The 12,187-nt window shown below is 41.3% G+C and overlaps 1 protein-coding gene across 1 annotated transcript in view; it reads right to left on the bottom strand.

Moving 5' to 3' along the window:
- Positions 1-582: 582 nt before the first annotated feature.
- The window catches only part of LOC147002523 (uncharacterized), a 31,247-nt gene continuing 19,642 nt past the window's right edge, over positions 583-12,187 (bottom strand). The window contains exons 9-14 of the mRNA XM_085843500.1: positions 11,735-11,768; positions 11,199-11,241; positions 2,984-3,656; positions 1,673-1,945; positions 1,199-1,480; positions 583-640 (exon numbers count right to left, since the gene is read on the bottom strand). Of these exons, the coding sequence (XP_085699626.1) occupies positions 606-640; positions 1,199-1,480; positions 1,673-1,945; positions 2,984-3,656; positions 11,199-11,241; positions 11,735-11,768 (1,340 nt within the window). The 3' untranslated portion in view covers positions 583-605. The remainder of the gene's footprint in view (positions 641-1,198; positions 1,481-1,672; positions 1,946-2,983; positions 3,657-11,198; positions 11,242-11,734; positions 11,769-12,187) is intronic.

The following is a 12,187-nucleotide window of genomic DNA, read 5'->3' as shown; positions in this document are numbered from 1 at the left end:
TGAGCCAGATGTAGGCCACCCTTTAACCCACAAACTAACATAGACCCTTTGGGTTCTCAGATACTGAACCATCAACTAAAGATAATACAGGTTCTAGCTCTAAGTCTACATGCACATAGGTAGCAGATGTGCAGCTTGGTCTTTATGTGCCCCCCCCCAAAAAAAAAAACCTGGAGCAGGGGCTATTTCAAAGGTTGTCGCCTGAATGCGGGATATGCTGTTCTAGCTGGACGGCCCTGACTGGACTCAGTGGGAGTGGAAACCCCTAGCCTCACAGAGATTTCATGTTCCAGTGTTGGAGATGACCAGGCAGCCCCCACCCACTCAAGAGGACTAGAGGAGGGTAAGAAGGGACAAGGATTGTGGGAGAGACTGACTGGGAGGGAGCAGTGAGCCGGATGGGAAGTAAACAAGTAAAAAATAAAAAATAAATAAATAAATATTTTTCTAGTAAACATCACATGGCACAACTGAGACTCCAATAAAACAATAATTTTTGACTTCAGTCTTCTATCAGAGAAAATATTTTATTTATACATAAAATTATATATTTACATATATATATATAAAATAAACCTTTTCCTCACAGCCTTTGTCTGAATATGTCAGTGTGTGTTGGAGTGTTCAGCTCCAGCGGCATCTAGAAGAAAAGCAAGAATTATCAATAGTATCATCAGGCACATCATTGGTGGCATTGTCAGGAGCAACAGCAGCAGCATCAGTGTCATTATCATCAGGATCACTGTAATGAGAAACAGTGAGAAGGTGGAGGCTTGTTTTGTTAATTTTATTCTCAGCTGTTGCTTCCTTTGGAATGTTTGTTTCCAGGCTGATACTATCCTCACAAGTCAGAGTTCAGAAGAGCAGAGATAAATAGACCCTAATGTTTAACAGGAAGATTTCTCTGCTTAGCCATTCAAAAAACACAAGGTTTTCAATCGGATTGAAAAAAATTTTCCTCATTCCAGGATGGCAGAAAACCAAGTGCCATGGTCAGTTGTGTTGGTCTAAACTGGTTTTGTTACACTATGTGAAGTATTTTCATTAAGTTGGGAAAAGGAAACAATTTTTTCTGGTTCTAGGTAATGCTTAAATAGCATGAAATGTATTAATCATGACTATTAGTACCAAAGAAATCTACTTTTCTATCTAAAATAAAAGTTCATCTATTTTAAGCAACTACTGTGGTCTACCTTACCTGGTTTATCGTTTCTGTTGGAGGGAGGTCCTTGGCCATTTTCTTCATACCACACTTGCTGAATTCTATTTCTCATCCACATCATCATTGATAACAAGAATGTACGAAACCGCATCAAGGGCATTACGGGCAGCAGTGGCATATCTGGTGCCCAAAGAAAACTAGGACGCTGGAGAGTGGACAAGCTATGGCCAGTATGATCAGCTGACTCTAATGCATCATAAAAAACCTCAGCATCCTGAGCAGGGGCTATATCTTCAGGAACAGGAATGGGTTCCGCACCTGAAGAAAGAATAGCATACTTGTCTTATGCTGGAAGCAGTGTCAGAACATTCAGGTCATTTCTTTCAATGGAATCTAGGGAACAACAAGTGCAGGTACCAGGAGTAGGCTCTGGGTCACAATGGGGTGTGTCCCATGCATGCTCCATGTACAAATCTGAATCAGTTATGAAATCCAACCCAATGTCACTACCTGTTTCTGAGTCATATTTTTCATCAGATTCAGAACAGTCAGCAGGACTTGGGGAAGGATTCTTCAAAACATCATCAGGATCCCCACTTTCAGGAGTACTCTTCGAAGTAGTTGGCTCCACTTCATCAGGAGCCCCATTGACAGCAGCACAGGTGGAAGAATTTGGCTCAGCCTCAGCAGGAGCCCTGCTGTCAGCAGCACAGGTGGAATGAGTTGGGTCAATGGCTGCAGGGTCCCCACTTTCAGGACTACTCTGCAAAGTAGTTGGCTCCACTTCAGCAGGAGCCCCATTGACAGCAGCACAGGTGGAAGAATTTGGCTCAGCCTCAGCAGGAGCCCTGCTGTCAGCAGCACAGGTGGAATGAGTTGGGTCAATGGCTGCAGAGTCCCCACTTTCAGGAGTACTCTGCAAAGTAGTTGGCTCCACTTCAGCAGGAGCCCCATTGACAGCAGCACAGGTGGAAGAATTTGGCTCAGCCTCAGCAGGAGCCCTGCTGTCAGCAGCACAGGTGGAATGAGTTGGGTCAATGGCTGCAGGGTCCCCACTTTCAGGAGTACTCTGCAAAGTAGTTGGCTCCACTTCAGCAGGAGCCCCACTGACAGCAGCACAGGTGGAAGAATTTGGCTCAGCCTCAGCAGGAGCCCTGCTGTCAGCAGCACAGGTGGAATGAGTTGGGTCAATGGCTGCAGGGTCCCCACTTTCAGGAGTACTCTGCGAAGTAGTTGGCTCCACTTCAGCAGGAGCCCCATTGACAGCAGCACAGGTGGAAGAATTTGGCTCAGCCTCAGCAGGAGCCCTGCTGTCAGCAGCACAGATGGAATGAGTTGGGTCAATGGCTGCAGGGTCCCCACTTTCAGGAGTACTCTGCAAAGTAGTTGGCTCCACTTCAGCAGGAGCCCCATTGACAGCAGCACAGGTGGAAGAATTTGGCTCAGCCTCAGCAGGAGCCCTGCTGTCAGCAGCACAGGTGGAATGAGTTGGGTCAATGGCTGCAGGGTCCCCACTTTCAGGAGTACTCTGCGAAGTAGTTGGCTCCACTTCATCAGGAGCCCCATTGACAGCAGCACAGGTGGAAGAATTTGGCTCAGCCTCAGCAGGAGCCCTGCTGTCAGCAGCACAGGTGGAATGAGTTGGGTCAATGGCTGCAGGGTCCCCACTTTCAGGACTACTCTGCAAAGTAGTTGGCTCCACTTCAGCAGGAGCCCCATTGACAGCAGCACAGGTGGAAGAATTTGGCTCAGCCTCAGCAGGAGCCCTGCTGTCAGCAGCACAGGTGGAATGAGTTGGGTCAATGGCTGCAGGGTCCCCACTTTCAGGAGTACTCTGCAAAGTAGTTGGCTCCACTTCAGCAGGAGCCCCATTGACAGCAGCACAGGTGGAAGAATTTGGCTCAGCCTCAGCAGGAGCCCTGCTGTCAGCAGCACAGATGGAATGAGTTGGGTCAATGGCTGCAGAGTCCCCACTTTCAGGAGTACTCTGCAAAGTAGTTGGCTCCACTTCAGCAGGAGCCCCATTGACAGCAGCACAGGTGGAAGAATTTGGCTCAGCCTCAGCAGGAGCCCTGCTGTCAGCAGCACAGGTGGAATGAGTTGGGTCAATGGCTGCAGGGTCCCCACTTTCAGGAGTACTCTGCGAAGTAGTTGGCTCCACTTCAGCAGGAGCCCCATTGACAGCAGCACAGGTGGAAGAATTTGGCTCAGCCTCAGCAGGAGCCCTGCTGTCAGCAGCACAGGTGGAATGAGTTGGGTCAATGGCTGCAGGGTCCCCACTTTCAGGAGTACTCTGCGAAGTAGTTGGCTCCACTTCAGCAGGAGCCCCATTGACAGCAGCACAGGTGGAAGAATTTGGCTCAGCCTCAGCAGGAGCCCTGCTGTCAGCAGCACAGGTGGATTGAGTTGGGTCAATGACTGCTGCAACCTCAGGCACAGGAATTCTATGCTTCCGAGGAATTTGAAGGAAGATAGGTGGTTTCTTTCCTCGCACCTATAAGGAAAATTGGCAATGTTACTTTTGATTTAAAGTTTCACTGATTTTATTCATTTTATCACCTGTCTGCTAATGTCAGAATCTCAATTTATAGTCCCCAAAATGTTTCTGTATTCAGACCAACTTCATCACTAAGGACACTCTCTGATATTCAGCAACCTCTGCTTCCTTTCTGCATGATGACTCAAAGGCCCAGAGTATCTAGAAATCTTAAATGGGGACCTGCTTAGGGTTATGCTTTCCTTTCTTCTGCTCTTTGCTACCTCACATCATCATTATCTGCAAATTGGAAAGATATAAAAAGAAAGGACAAAATGTGTCCTCTCCTGTCTTTATGACCTGAATTTTGAATTCCAGCCAGATGAAGTGAATAGGGCAGTGAGGTGCTTTGAGAACAAAATGAACCTCTCTCTTCTGCACTACACTAACCTTCCCCAGTAAATGATCTTCCACAGTTGTCCATTAGATACCTGGGATATCAGAACAGTAAAACTGAATTGTGAAATGCATGAATAAAGTATGTCACTACCTACAGCAGAGGGGAATTGCTGAGTTCCACGTATGGATTCTATATATGCCTTCCAAAATCTCACCTACTAACTCTATGTTCAAGTAACTTTTATGCACTAGGTGTAATTGTAATCTTTGATGCTTACTACCTCCATCCGAGTGATAACCTAGGCCTAGTCCTGGAAGCTTCTAGCCTGTGTGAAACTTAGCATAGGCCTAGAATATTTTCTGCCTCTCATACCTACTGCTGAATAAGCATACCGTTATTTCTGGTTCTTTTTCATCTCTGGCTGACTGGTTCAACTCAGGTGTTCTAGCTCAAAGCTGCTCCCCATGTTAACTGATTCAGTCTGGATTCTCTCTTGGCCTCTGATGTTTTTTGTTCTGCTTGACCTCAAACTAACTCGCAATTTTTTTCTAATCTTCTGACTCCTTCATATTCTCAGTTCATTCTGCCTTCACCTGTGTCTCTCTGGTTCTCTCTTCAATATATTTCTCTAAAACTCTCTGGGTAAAAATGCCTCCTCTCTCTGTTTCTCTCTGCACTACCTCTCAAGTAGCTTCCCTTTCCTCTTTCTTCTTGAGAGAGTTGAACATATCCTATTTAATCAAATCTTTCTCTGATTCATCAACTTCTCTGCCATGCAACTAGACATCACTTTCAAACAAGGTGCTTCCTTCTACAACCTAACGTTACCTTGATTGTTTAGGATTAAGGGTGTTTACTAAGGAAGTGTCTGTATTCTAGCTAGAGGGATTAAACTTTGGTGCAAAGGCTGATCACACAATAACTTGACAAGAGTTTATTGAGTAAACAACACAATCAATCACAAGCACAGCATGATCAAATATCCTGCATCACCATGACTGTTGTTACACAGAGAGGATGAATATAATGACCTGATCCAGCACCTCTGTGGTGGCTTGAATGTCAGAGGCTCATAGCCTCATATACTGCTTGCTCTCCAGATGGCTGACCTATTTTGGAAAGGATTAGGAGTTGTGCCTTTTTGTAGGATATGTGTCACTGGGATGGGCTTTAAGATTACAGTACAGCTGGGCGTGGTGGCCCACGCCTTTAATCCCAGCACTCGGGAGGCAGAGGCAGGTGGATTTCTGAGTTCGAGGCCAGCCTGGTCTACAAAGTGAGTTCCAGGACAGCCAGGGCTACACAGAGAAACCCTGTCTCGAAAAACCAAAAAAAAAAAAAAAAAGATTACAGTACACAGGTGCCATTTCCACAAAGTTCTCTCTTTCCTGTGTGGGTCAAGGTGTGATCATTCTGCTGGTGCTTCAGTACCATGCCTGCTGCCTGAACCATGATGGTGATGTGTGCATCCAAATGGAACCATGAGCCCAACTTCAAGCGCACCCTTTCTTCTGGAAGTTGTCTTTCTCATGGTCCTTTTTTACAGCCATGGAAAGTAACTAACATAACCATCATCTAGGTACAGTAGGAGTGACTTCAAACGTCTGAGGGATTCATTCCAAGCTGTGCAGGGGTTTTGCCCAGTGGATTTGGTCACAAAACAAGTGATCAAATTCCATAATGCTAGCTTAGATAGGCTATCCAGAGCACTCACTGATTCAGCCAGATACATTTAGGAAATGTGAGTGTTGAGAGTGGATTTGATGCGTCATGGCAAATAAGGTATCCATACATTTGTTGCTCTTTACACCTCCATGAAATTCATAGCTTATCAACCTACTTTTGCCCTTCAGTACCAGGTTTCATGATACTTACATGAAAAAGTCACATACTCTGCATCATCAAACAATATAACACAGAGAAGATTCAACAAAATAAGTTAAGAAGCACTGTTGATCAAAGGAAAAGGATGAGCAAGCATGCAATCTATGTGTCTTCAAACTGTTCAAATGTTAGAATTTAGTTCACTGGATTCACCAAGAATCATCATGGACTTTGAATACAGCAAAGCATGTGGAATTTTCAGGCATAGGCACGTTTTCATACACCATGAGCTACTGGACTCATTAGCCCCTTCCTCATTGTGTAAATATGCTTGAGCCAGTTATTAAAGAAGAATGAAAGGACCATATGATTCAAAATTAAATTTCCAGGACATCTGCCATTTCCATGAAGATAACACTGAAGATAAATGAGAGGACCCTGAAGAGATTTCCCTGAATTGTTAGTCACACAACAGGTGTATATTAACAGCATTTATTTACCAGAATACTTAAATTCATGATTCAAAATAATTTTTATCTTAGGGGTTTGTATACATGTGTTTTATTACTCTGCCTGTGTTATGCTTGCCTGTGTATTTCTCCCCTCCCTCTCTCTCTCTCTCTGTCTCTCTGTTTCTCTCTCTCTTGTGTGTTTCTGTATGTGTGTGTTTGTGTGTATTTGTGTGTGTGTGTGTGTGTGTAGACTGGAGGGAAATTTCAGGAGCTGGCTCTCTACTTCCACAGAGTTAGAAAGAGGCTCTGACCATTTCTGCTGCTCCGTATGGTCTAATCTGTCTAGCTTGTGAGTTTCAGGACTGTTCTACTCTCTTAGCCTGCAATCTGGATTTAGGGGTGCAGAGATTACAGACTTTTTTCTTTTTTCAGGATGAAATTCAGCTTATTAGGCTTCCAAGGCAAGTTCACGAACCCATTGAGCCATCTGGTTGGTATATTTTATGTATATATACATGCATGAGTCCATGTATGTGTGTATGTATTTATACATATATATGTATATGTAAATATGTATATATACATGTATATATATTATGCATTTATATTCTAGTTTTAAAATAAAGGTGAGAGAAATTGAGAGGCAGAGAGAGAGAGAGAGAGAGAGAGAGAAACTGGTTGTTACCCGTTTAGAATGAGAATGAAATGGAGAAAAGTATGAATTTCTCATTGACATGAGAACTTTTCCTTTGCCCCAAGCTAGTTAGCATCTTTGAAACATGCCTGTGTCATTGTCATCCCTGTCTGGCTGTACCTATTCATAAAGACTTACATTGAGTATTCTCTTAGCATGCAATAGAGAACTATTATTATCTACCTCAGATCCATTTTTTTTTTTAATTTTATACTTACTACACTGCAATTGCCACATAGGCTTCTGGGAAGTCTTGTGTTAGTTTGATTTCATGCAAGTTTAGTATCAGAAAATAGCATCTATTTTTATTTCAATCACATAATTTATTTCTTTGAAGAATGGAAACTACCTTTGGCTAAGTTGTGCCTGGCATATATCACTGCTTGAATGATATTGTGGATTGTATTCTAATAATTGGTCTATAGAAGAGGTTGCTTCATGTCATGCCAACAGTAACTAATCTCTGGTTACCATATCCTTCACCATTGTTATGCACGTTCTGTATCATCATAAAAACTCTATTCAGGGGAAAGGTGTTTGTAGTAGGAATGTTAGTTTTGAAAACTCTAACGGCTTTTCACTGAACTAGAAGATGATTGCCAAGTGAATTTCTGTGTTTGAAAATTACCTGAGTTCTACCTTCTTGCTTAGTTCTTTCTAGAACAAAATTTACTCAGGTTCATCACATATTGTAGCTAATATTAATCTGGAAACTAAATTGAACTAGGCTAAAAAGAAGGGACATTTGAGTTTTTTTTCTGACAATATTAAGTTTACAGTTTCTAATGATTTCACTGGGTGTAATAATTACATCTAATCTGCCCCTTTCTTAATAGTGAATTTAGAGGGTTTACATTAAGATAATTAGCTAGTTGTTAACAGTAGGTAGTGGAGGAAGTGGTGTGAGTAAGATCTGCAAACAGACCCTTGTGTTTGCTTTGTAATTTCTCAATGGGGATTAAAACAGAAAAGAGGGCTATTATTATTATTATTATTATTATTATTTTACTTGCTTCTGTAGTTGCTGTGACAAAATGTCTGATGGGAAAGTCAGTCAGTTACTTCCATCAAGGCAACAGTGTGTCCCAGTTTGTGGTAGTATTCTATTGCTTCTCACATGGTGGTAGACCAGGAAACAAATAACACAGAACTGGTATCACAAGTAGTCATAACCATGAAAACCTACCACTGACAACCTTGTGCTACTTAGGCTATATTCCTGAAGGTTAAACCCTCTCCCAAAGTGTGGCTGAGTATTCAAACCTGGAGAACACATCTCTCTCTGTCTGAACCTCCCATGCACTGGGCAACAGGTATGTAATGTTATTAACACACACACACACACACACACACACACACACGCACACATGCACGCACTCATGCTCACACACACACACACACACACACACACACACACACACTTTTTATATAAATTCAGTCAATGTGTAAATCACGGTCAGCGAGATGACTAAGTAGATAAAGGTACTTGTCAGCATGACAAACAGCTTGAACTTGATACCTGAGACTGAAATAGTGGAAGGAGAAGACTGACTCCTATTAGTCATCATTTGATAGCCACAATTCACCTTGCCTTCCCCTACTTCCCATATCAATTACGAAGAGGGTGTCCTTGACCTGACAGAGACCATCTTGCCTGCTTTATGAGTTCATAAATTAAAGGTATGCCCAGCATACCGAGCCTCCTATTGTGCACACCCTGCCTATTAGTCCTTTGGACTTCAATAGGTAAAATGTGAAGGCTGAGGCCTGGGTCCAGGAAGTTAACAAATATCCTAAGACTGAATACTTATTTTCCCTTATGATACTTTTAATCATTTTCATATCAAACATATTCACTCTAGGAGCTGGAAAAGGGGGCTGATGAATTTTTAACAAGTATTGCTCTTGCCTAGTACCTGGGTTTGATTTGTAATACATAAACGTTTGCTGACAAAATTCTGGAACACCAAGTCCAAGGGATGAAATAACCTCTTCTGATGTCTGTGGGAAGCACACACACATGGGACACAGACAGAATACACATGCAAAGCATTCACACACTTAAAGTCAGTCGATCTAAGAAGAGAAACACAAATATGTTGGTTGCTTTCATGTTGACTGTACCTCCTTCCAGGAGCCTGGATTATTTACTTTCTGTCATTTTATGAATTCTCCTGACTGTGTTACAAACATGCTCATTGTTTTTGTTTCTTTCTTGTTGTTTCCATAGTCTAATTTCCTAACACTTAACATTTTAATACAGTGGTTCTCAACCTATCTACCATGACCAATTGGAGGAGGTGCATAGAACAGGCTCACACAAGTTTCCTAAGACCGTCTGAAAACACTGATAGGACATTACAACTGATAACATTATCAAACCTACAGTTATGGAGTAGCAACAAAAACAATTTTATCGTTGGGAGTCACCACAACATGAGGAACTCTATTAAAGAAAGGGTCACAGCATTAGGGAGGTAGGGAAGCACTACCTAATACAGGGCCTGGCAAGGAGTGAGGATATGAAGGAGATGAGGGGAATATTCCAGGCTAGGTTTCTCTTCTCTGACACTACTTGCAGTACTCAAGGCACAGGCACACACATTCAACATTTTCCTTCATAACAAGCAAATATGTTACTTATCAAATGAGGGGGAATTACCATTAGGGATGTTTTTTCTTCACAAGTGTTAGGTATTGGCTCTCCCTGAGAGCACACATAAACTTCAGAACTCCAAAAACCCACAAAACCCTTTTGCATTCTCTTCTGTGATCCAAGTAAGGTTTTGCTAGATTCTTCCGGCAATGCAAAGGTAGAGAGTTAACTTTTTGTTTGGTTCTGAAATTAACTCTTTTGTTTTTGGGTGCATGCTTTCAAATCAACTTTACTTCTTAGTAATCACAGGGTATTGACACATGAAAAAAGCCATGAAATTAAATTAAACATGAAATATCTTCTAATATGCTTATCTATTTCCAAATTGATAGGATATCATCAAGATGTAAAAATATTTAGGCTAGACTAGATTAAGAGAAAATCATGAAATGGGAAACGGGACATTGTTCTTCCGGTTGAGACTAAGCTTAATTCATTATGTGCCAATTTTTCTACATTTTATATAAGATGATCATTAATATTGATGAAACCTCTTTTGACAGTCTTTCTCCTCCATTGCTGGGGGGGTATAAAATGCACATTTTCCCATTTGGAAATAAATGCCAGTTAAATTGCCACTGCTGTCCTTACCATAGTATCTGTGGAACTGCTTTATAGAAACACATTGAACCACTGAGTCACATTCAAAAATCATTAAAATGTCACTTATCATTCACACAGCACCTCAGTCTAGGGCTACAGGTTATACAGAAACAAGTTTCCTAAACTCCAGCATCTCATAGTGATAAAGTAGCCTCATACTGAATATGGAAGTATCTAAATAAAACACTACAACATTGTAAGTGTTTGAATATGGCACAAAGAATATGCATGTATATTTCAAAAATAGAAAAAGAAGATCTTATACGGAAGTATATAGCAATTGACTCTCTGCTTCTAGAAATGCTGGCTAACTGGGGAAGGGCAGTTATTGTTTAACTAGATGAAGAACTTTCAGCATATCCTTATAAGAATCAAATAGAAAATGCTCTAATCTCTTCATAAGACAAATTTGATGAACATAATTGCTAAATATCCACAAGTTCTTCTCAGTCTAAACACAGATGAAAGAGAGAAACCAAAGAGAGGCTCTCATATATGATCCTGAAATAGGAGTGCCCAAGGGTAGATAAAACTTATGGGCATTCTGCTGAGGGTAAAGGCACTTTGGAGATTCCAGGATCATTGAAATATCTGGACTTACAAAATGGTATTCTGGTCTATTATCACAGTCACATTTTAAAATCTGTCTAATGTGTATTCATTTCTGCAAACATTACTTTGTCAAACATCAAACATCTTGTATTATGTGAGAACTGCACTCAGTCTTCACTCCCTATGTCTTTTGAGTCCATTCTCATATCGGGCCACTACTACCCATAAGGACTTATTGCTCACTTGCAATTGATAGAAAGTTCCACATCTACAGTATGGTTCTCTCTGAATCACATTTCCATATAAAACTGGGATAGTTAGACTACTGCTGAATTAAGACAATTCATAAGAAACTTGATTTCACAGAGAAGCATTTTACCTTGATACGGGAAGTATGCCTGACATCTTCAGCTTTTGAACACCTAGAAACAACAATGGTAGGTTTGTCAGGGAGCTGATAGAATGCAAATATGCAACCTTCTTTCAACCTTAGATTTGTGGCTGGATCTCTTGTTCATGGATGAAAACCCCAGGCTAACTACCCAGTAAACTTTAGGGGATTCTCTGTCACCACCTCCAGTCTCACCATAAGGGCCCCAGCATACAGCAGCGCATGAGACCATCAGACCTCATGTGGATTCTGGGCATCCAAACTCTCATTCTCACACATGCATAGCAAGCACTTTATCCATTGGATCTTCGACCTAGCTATGGATCCTTTTCAGCATTTCATGCTGCATGAGAGATATCATCAGTAATTTCAACGTGGTTTGCTCTATAAATAATTATTCAGCTTGTGATTATAGAAAAGTAAAGAGCTGAAATAGTATCACATAGAGGGAAAGACAGTGTCAGGTTCTGAATGTTATATTTTCTACAGATTAATATATTATAAAATGCACACCACATTCTTACCACAGTGATGTTCTTCTTGTAACTTTCTCACTAACTACAAAAGAGGGAGGCAAAATTTGTCATTAAACAATGGTAGCCAGTGCCGAGGCTAGCATTTTTGTGACCCTATATGCTTTGACACCATTTATGAAAAGCCTTTAAAATGAATATTGATTTGTAAGAATAAATGTATTAGAACTCTTCCTTTCCACATTCTTATATTTTTAAAATACGAAGAGAAAATTTTATCAAAAGTTACTATTTATAATAAATTGTGCAAAATACCTACAATCCTGAGCCCTATCAGACTCAAAAAGTGTCATCTTAGCCTGAAGTGTTATCTCACAGTGAATTGTGTTGCCATTGCTGCTTTCTGTGTCTGCCCTAGGGATGCTGGCACAACTCTAAGTGAGCGTACTCATCTTGGACAGAAGTGAAAGGGACTTCTCCAAGTATTGACTTGAACCTCTTTCA

Source organism: Mus caroli, unplaced genomic scaffold (genome assembly GCF_978045245.1).
Source record: "Mus caroli unplaced genomic scaffold, Mus_caroli_1 scaffold_10, whole genome shotgun sequence".
NCBI lineage: Eukaryota > Metazoa > Chordata > Mammalia > Rodentia > Muridae > Mus > Mus caroli.
This window is presented reverse-complemented; position numbering and strand designations above follow the sequence as displayed.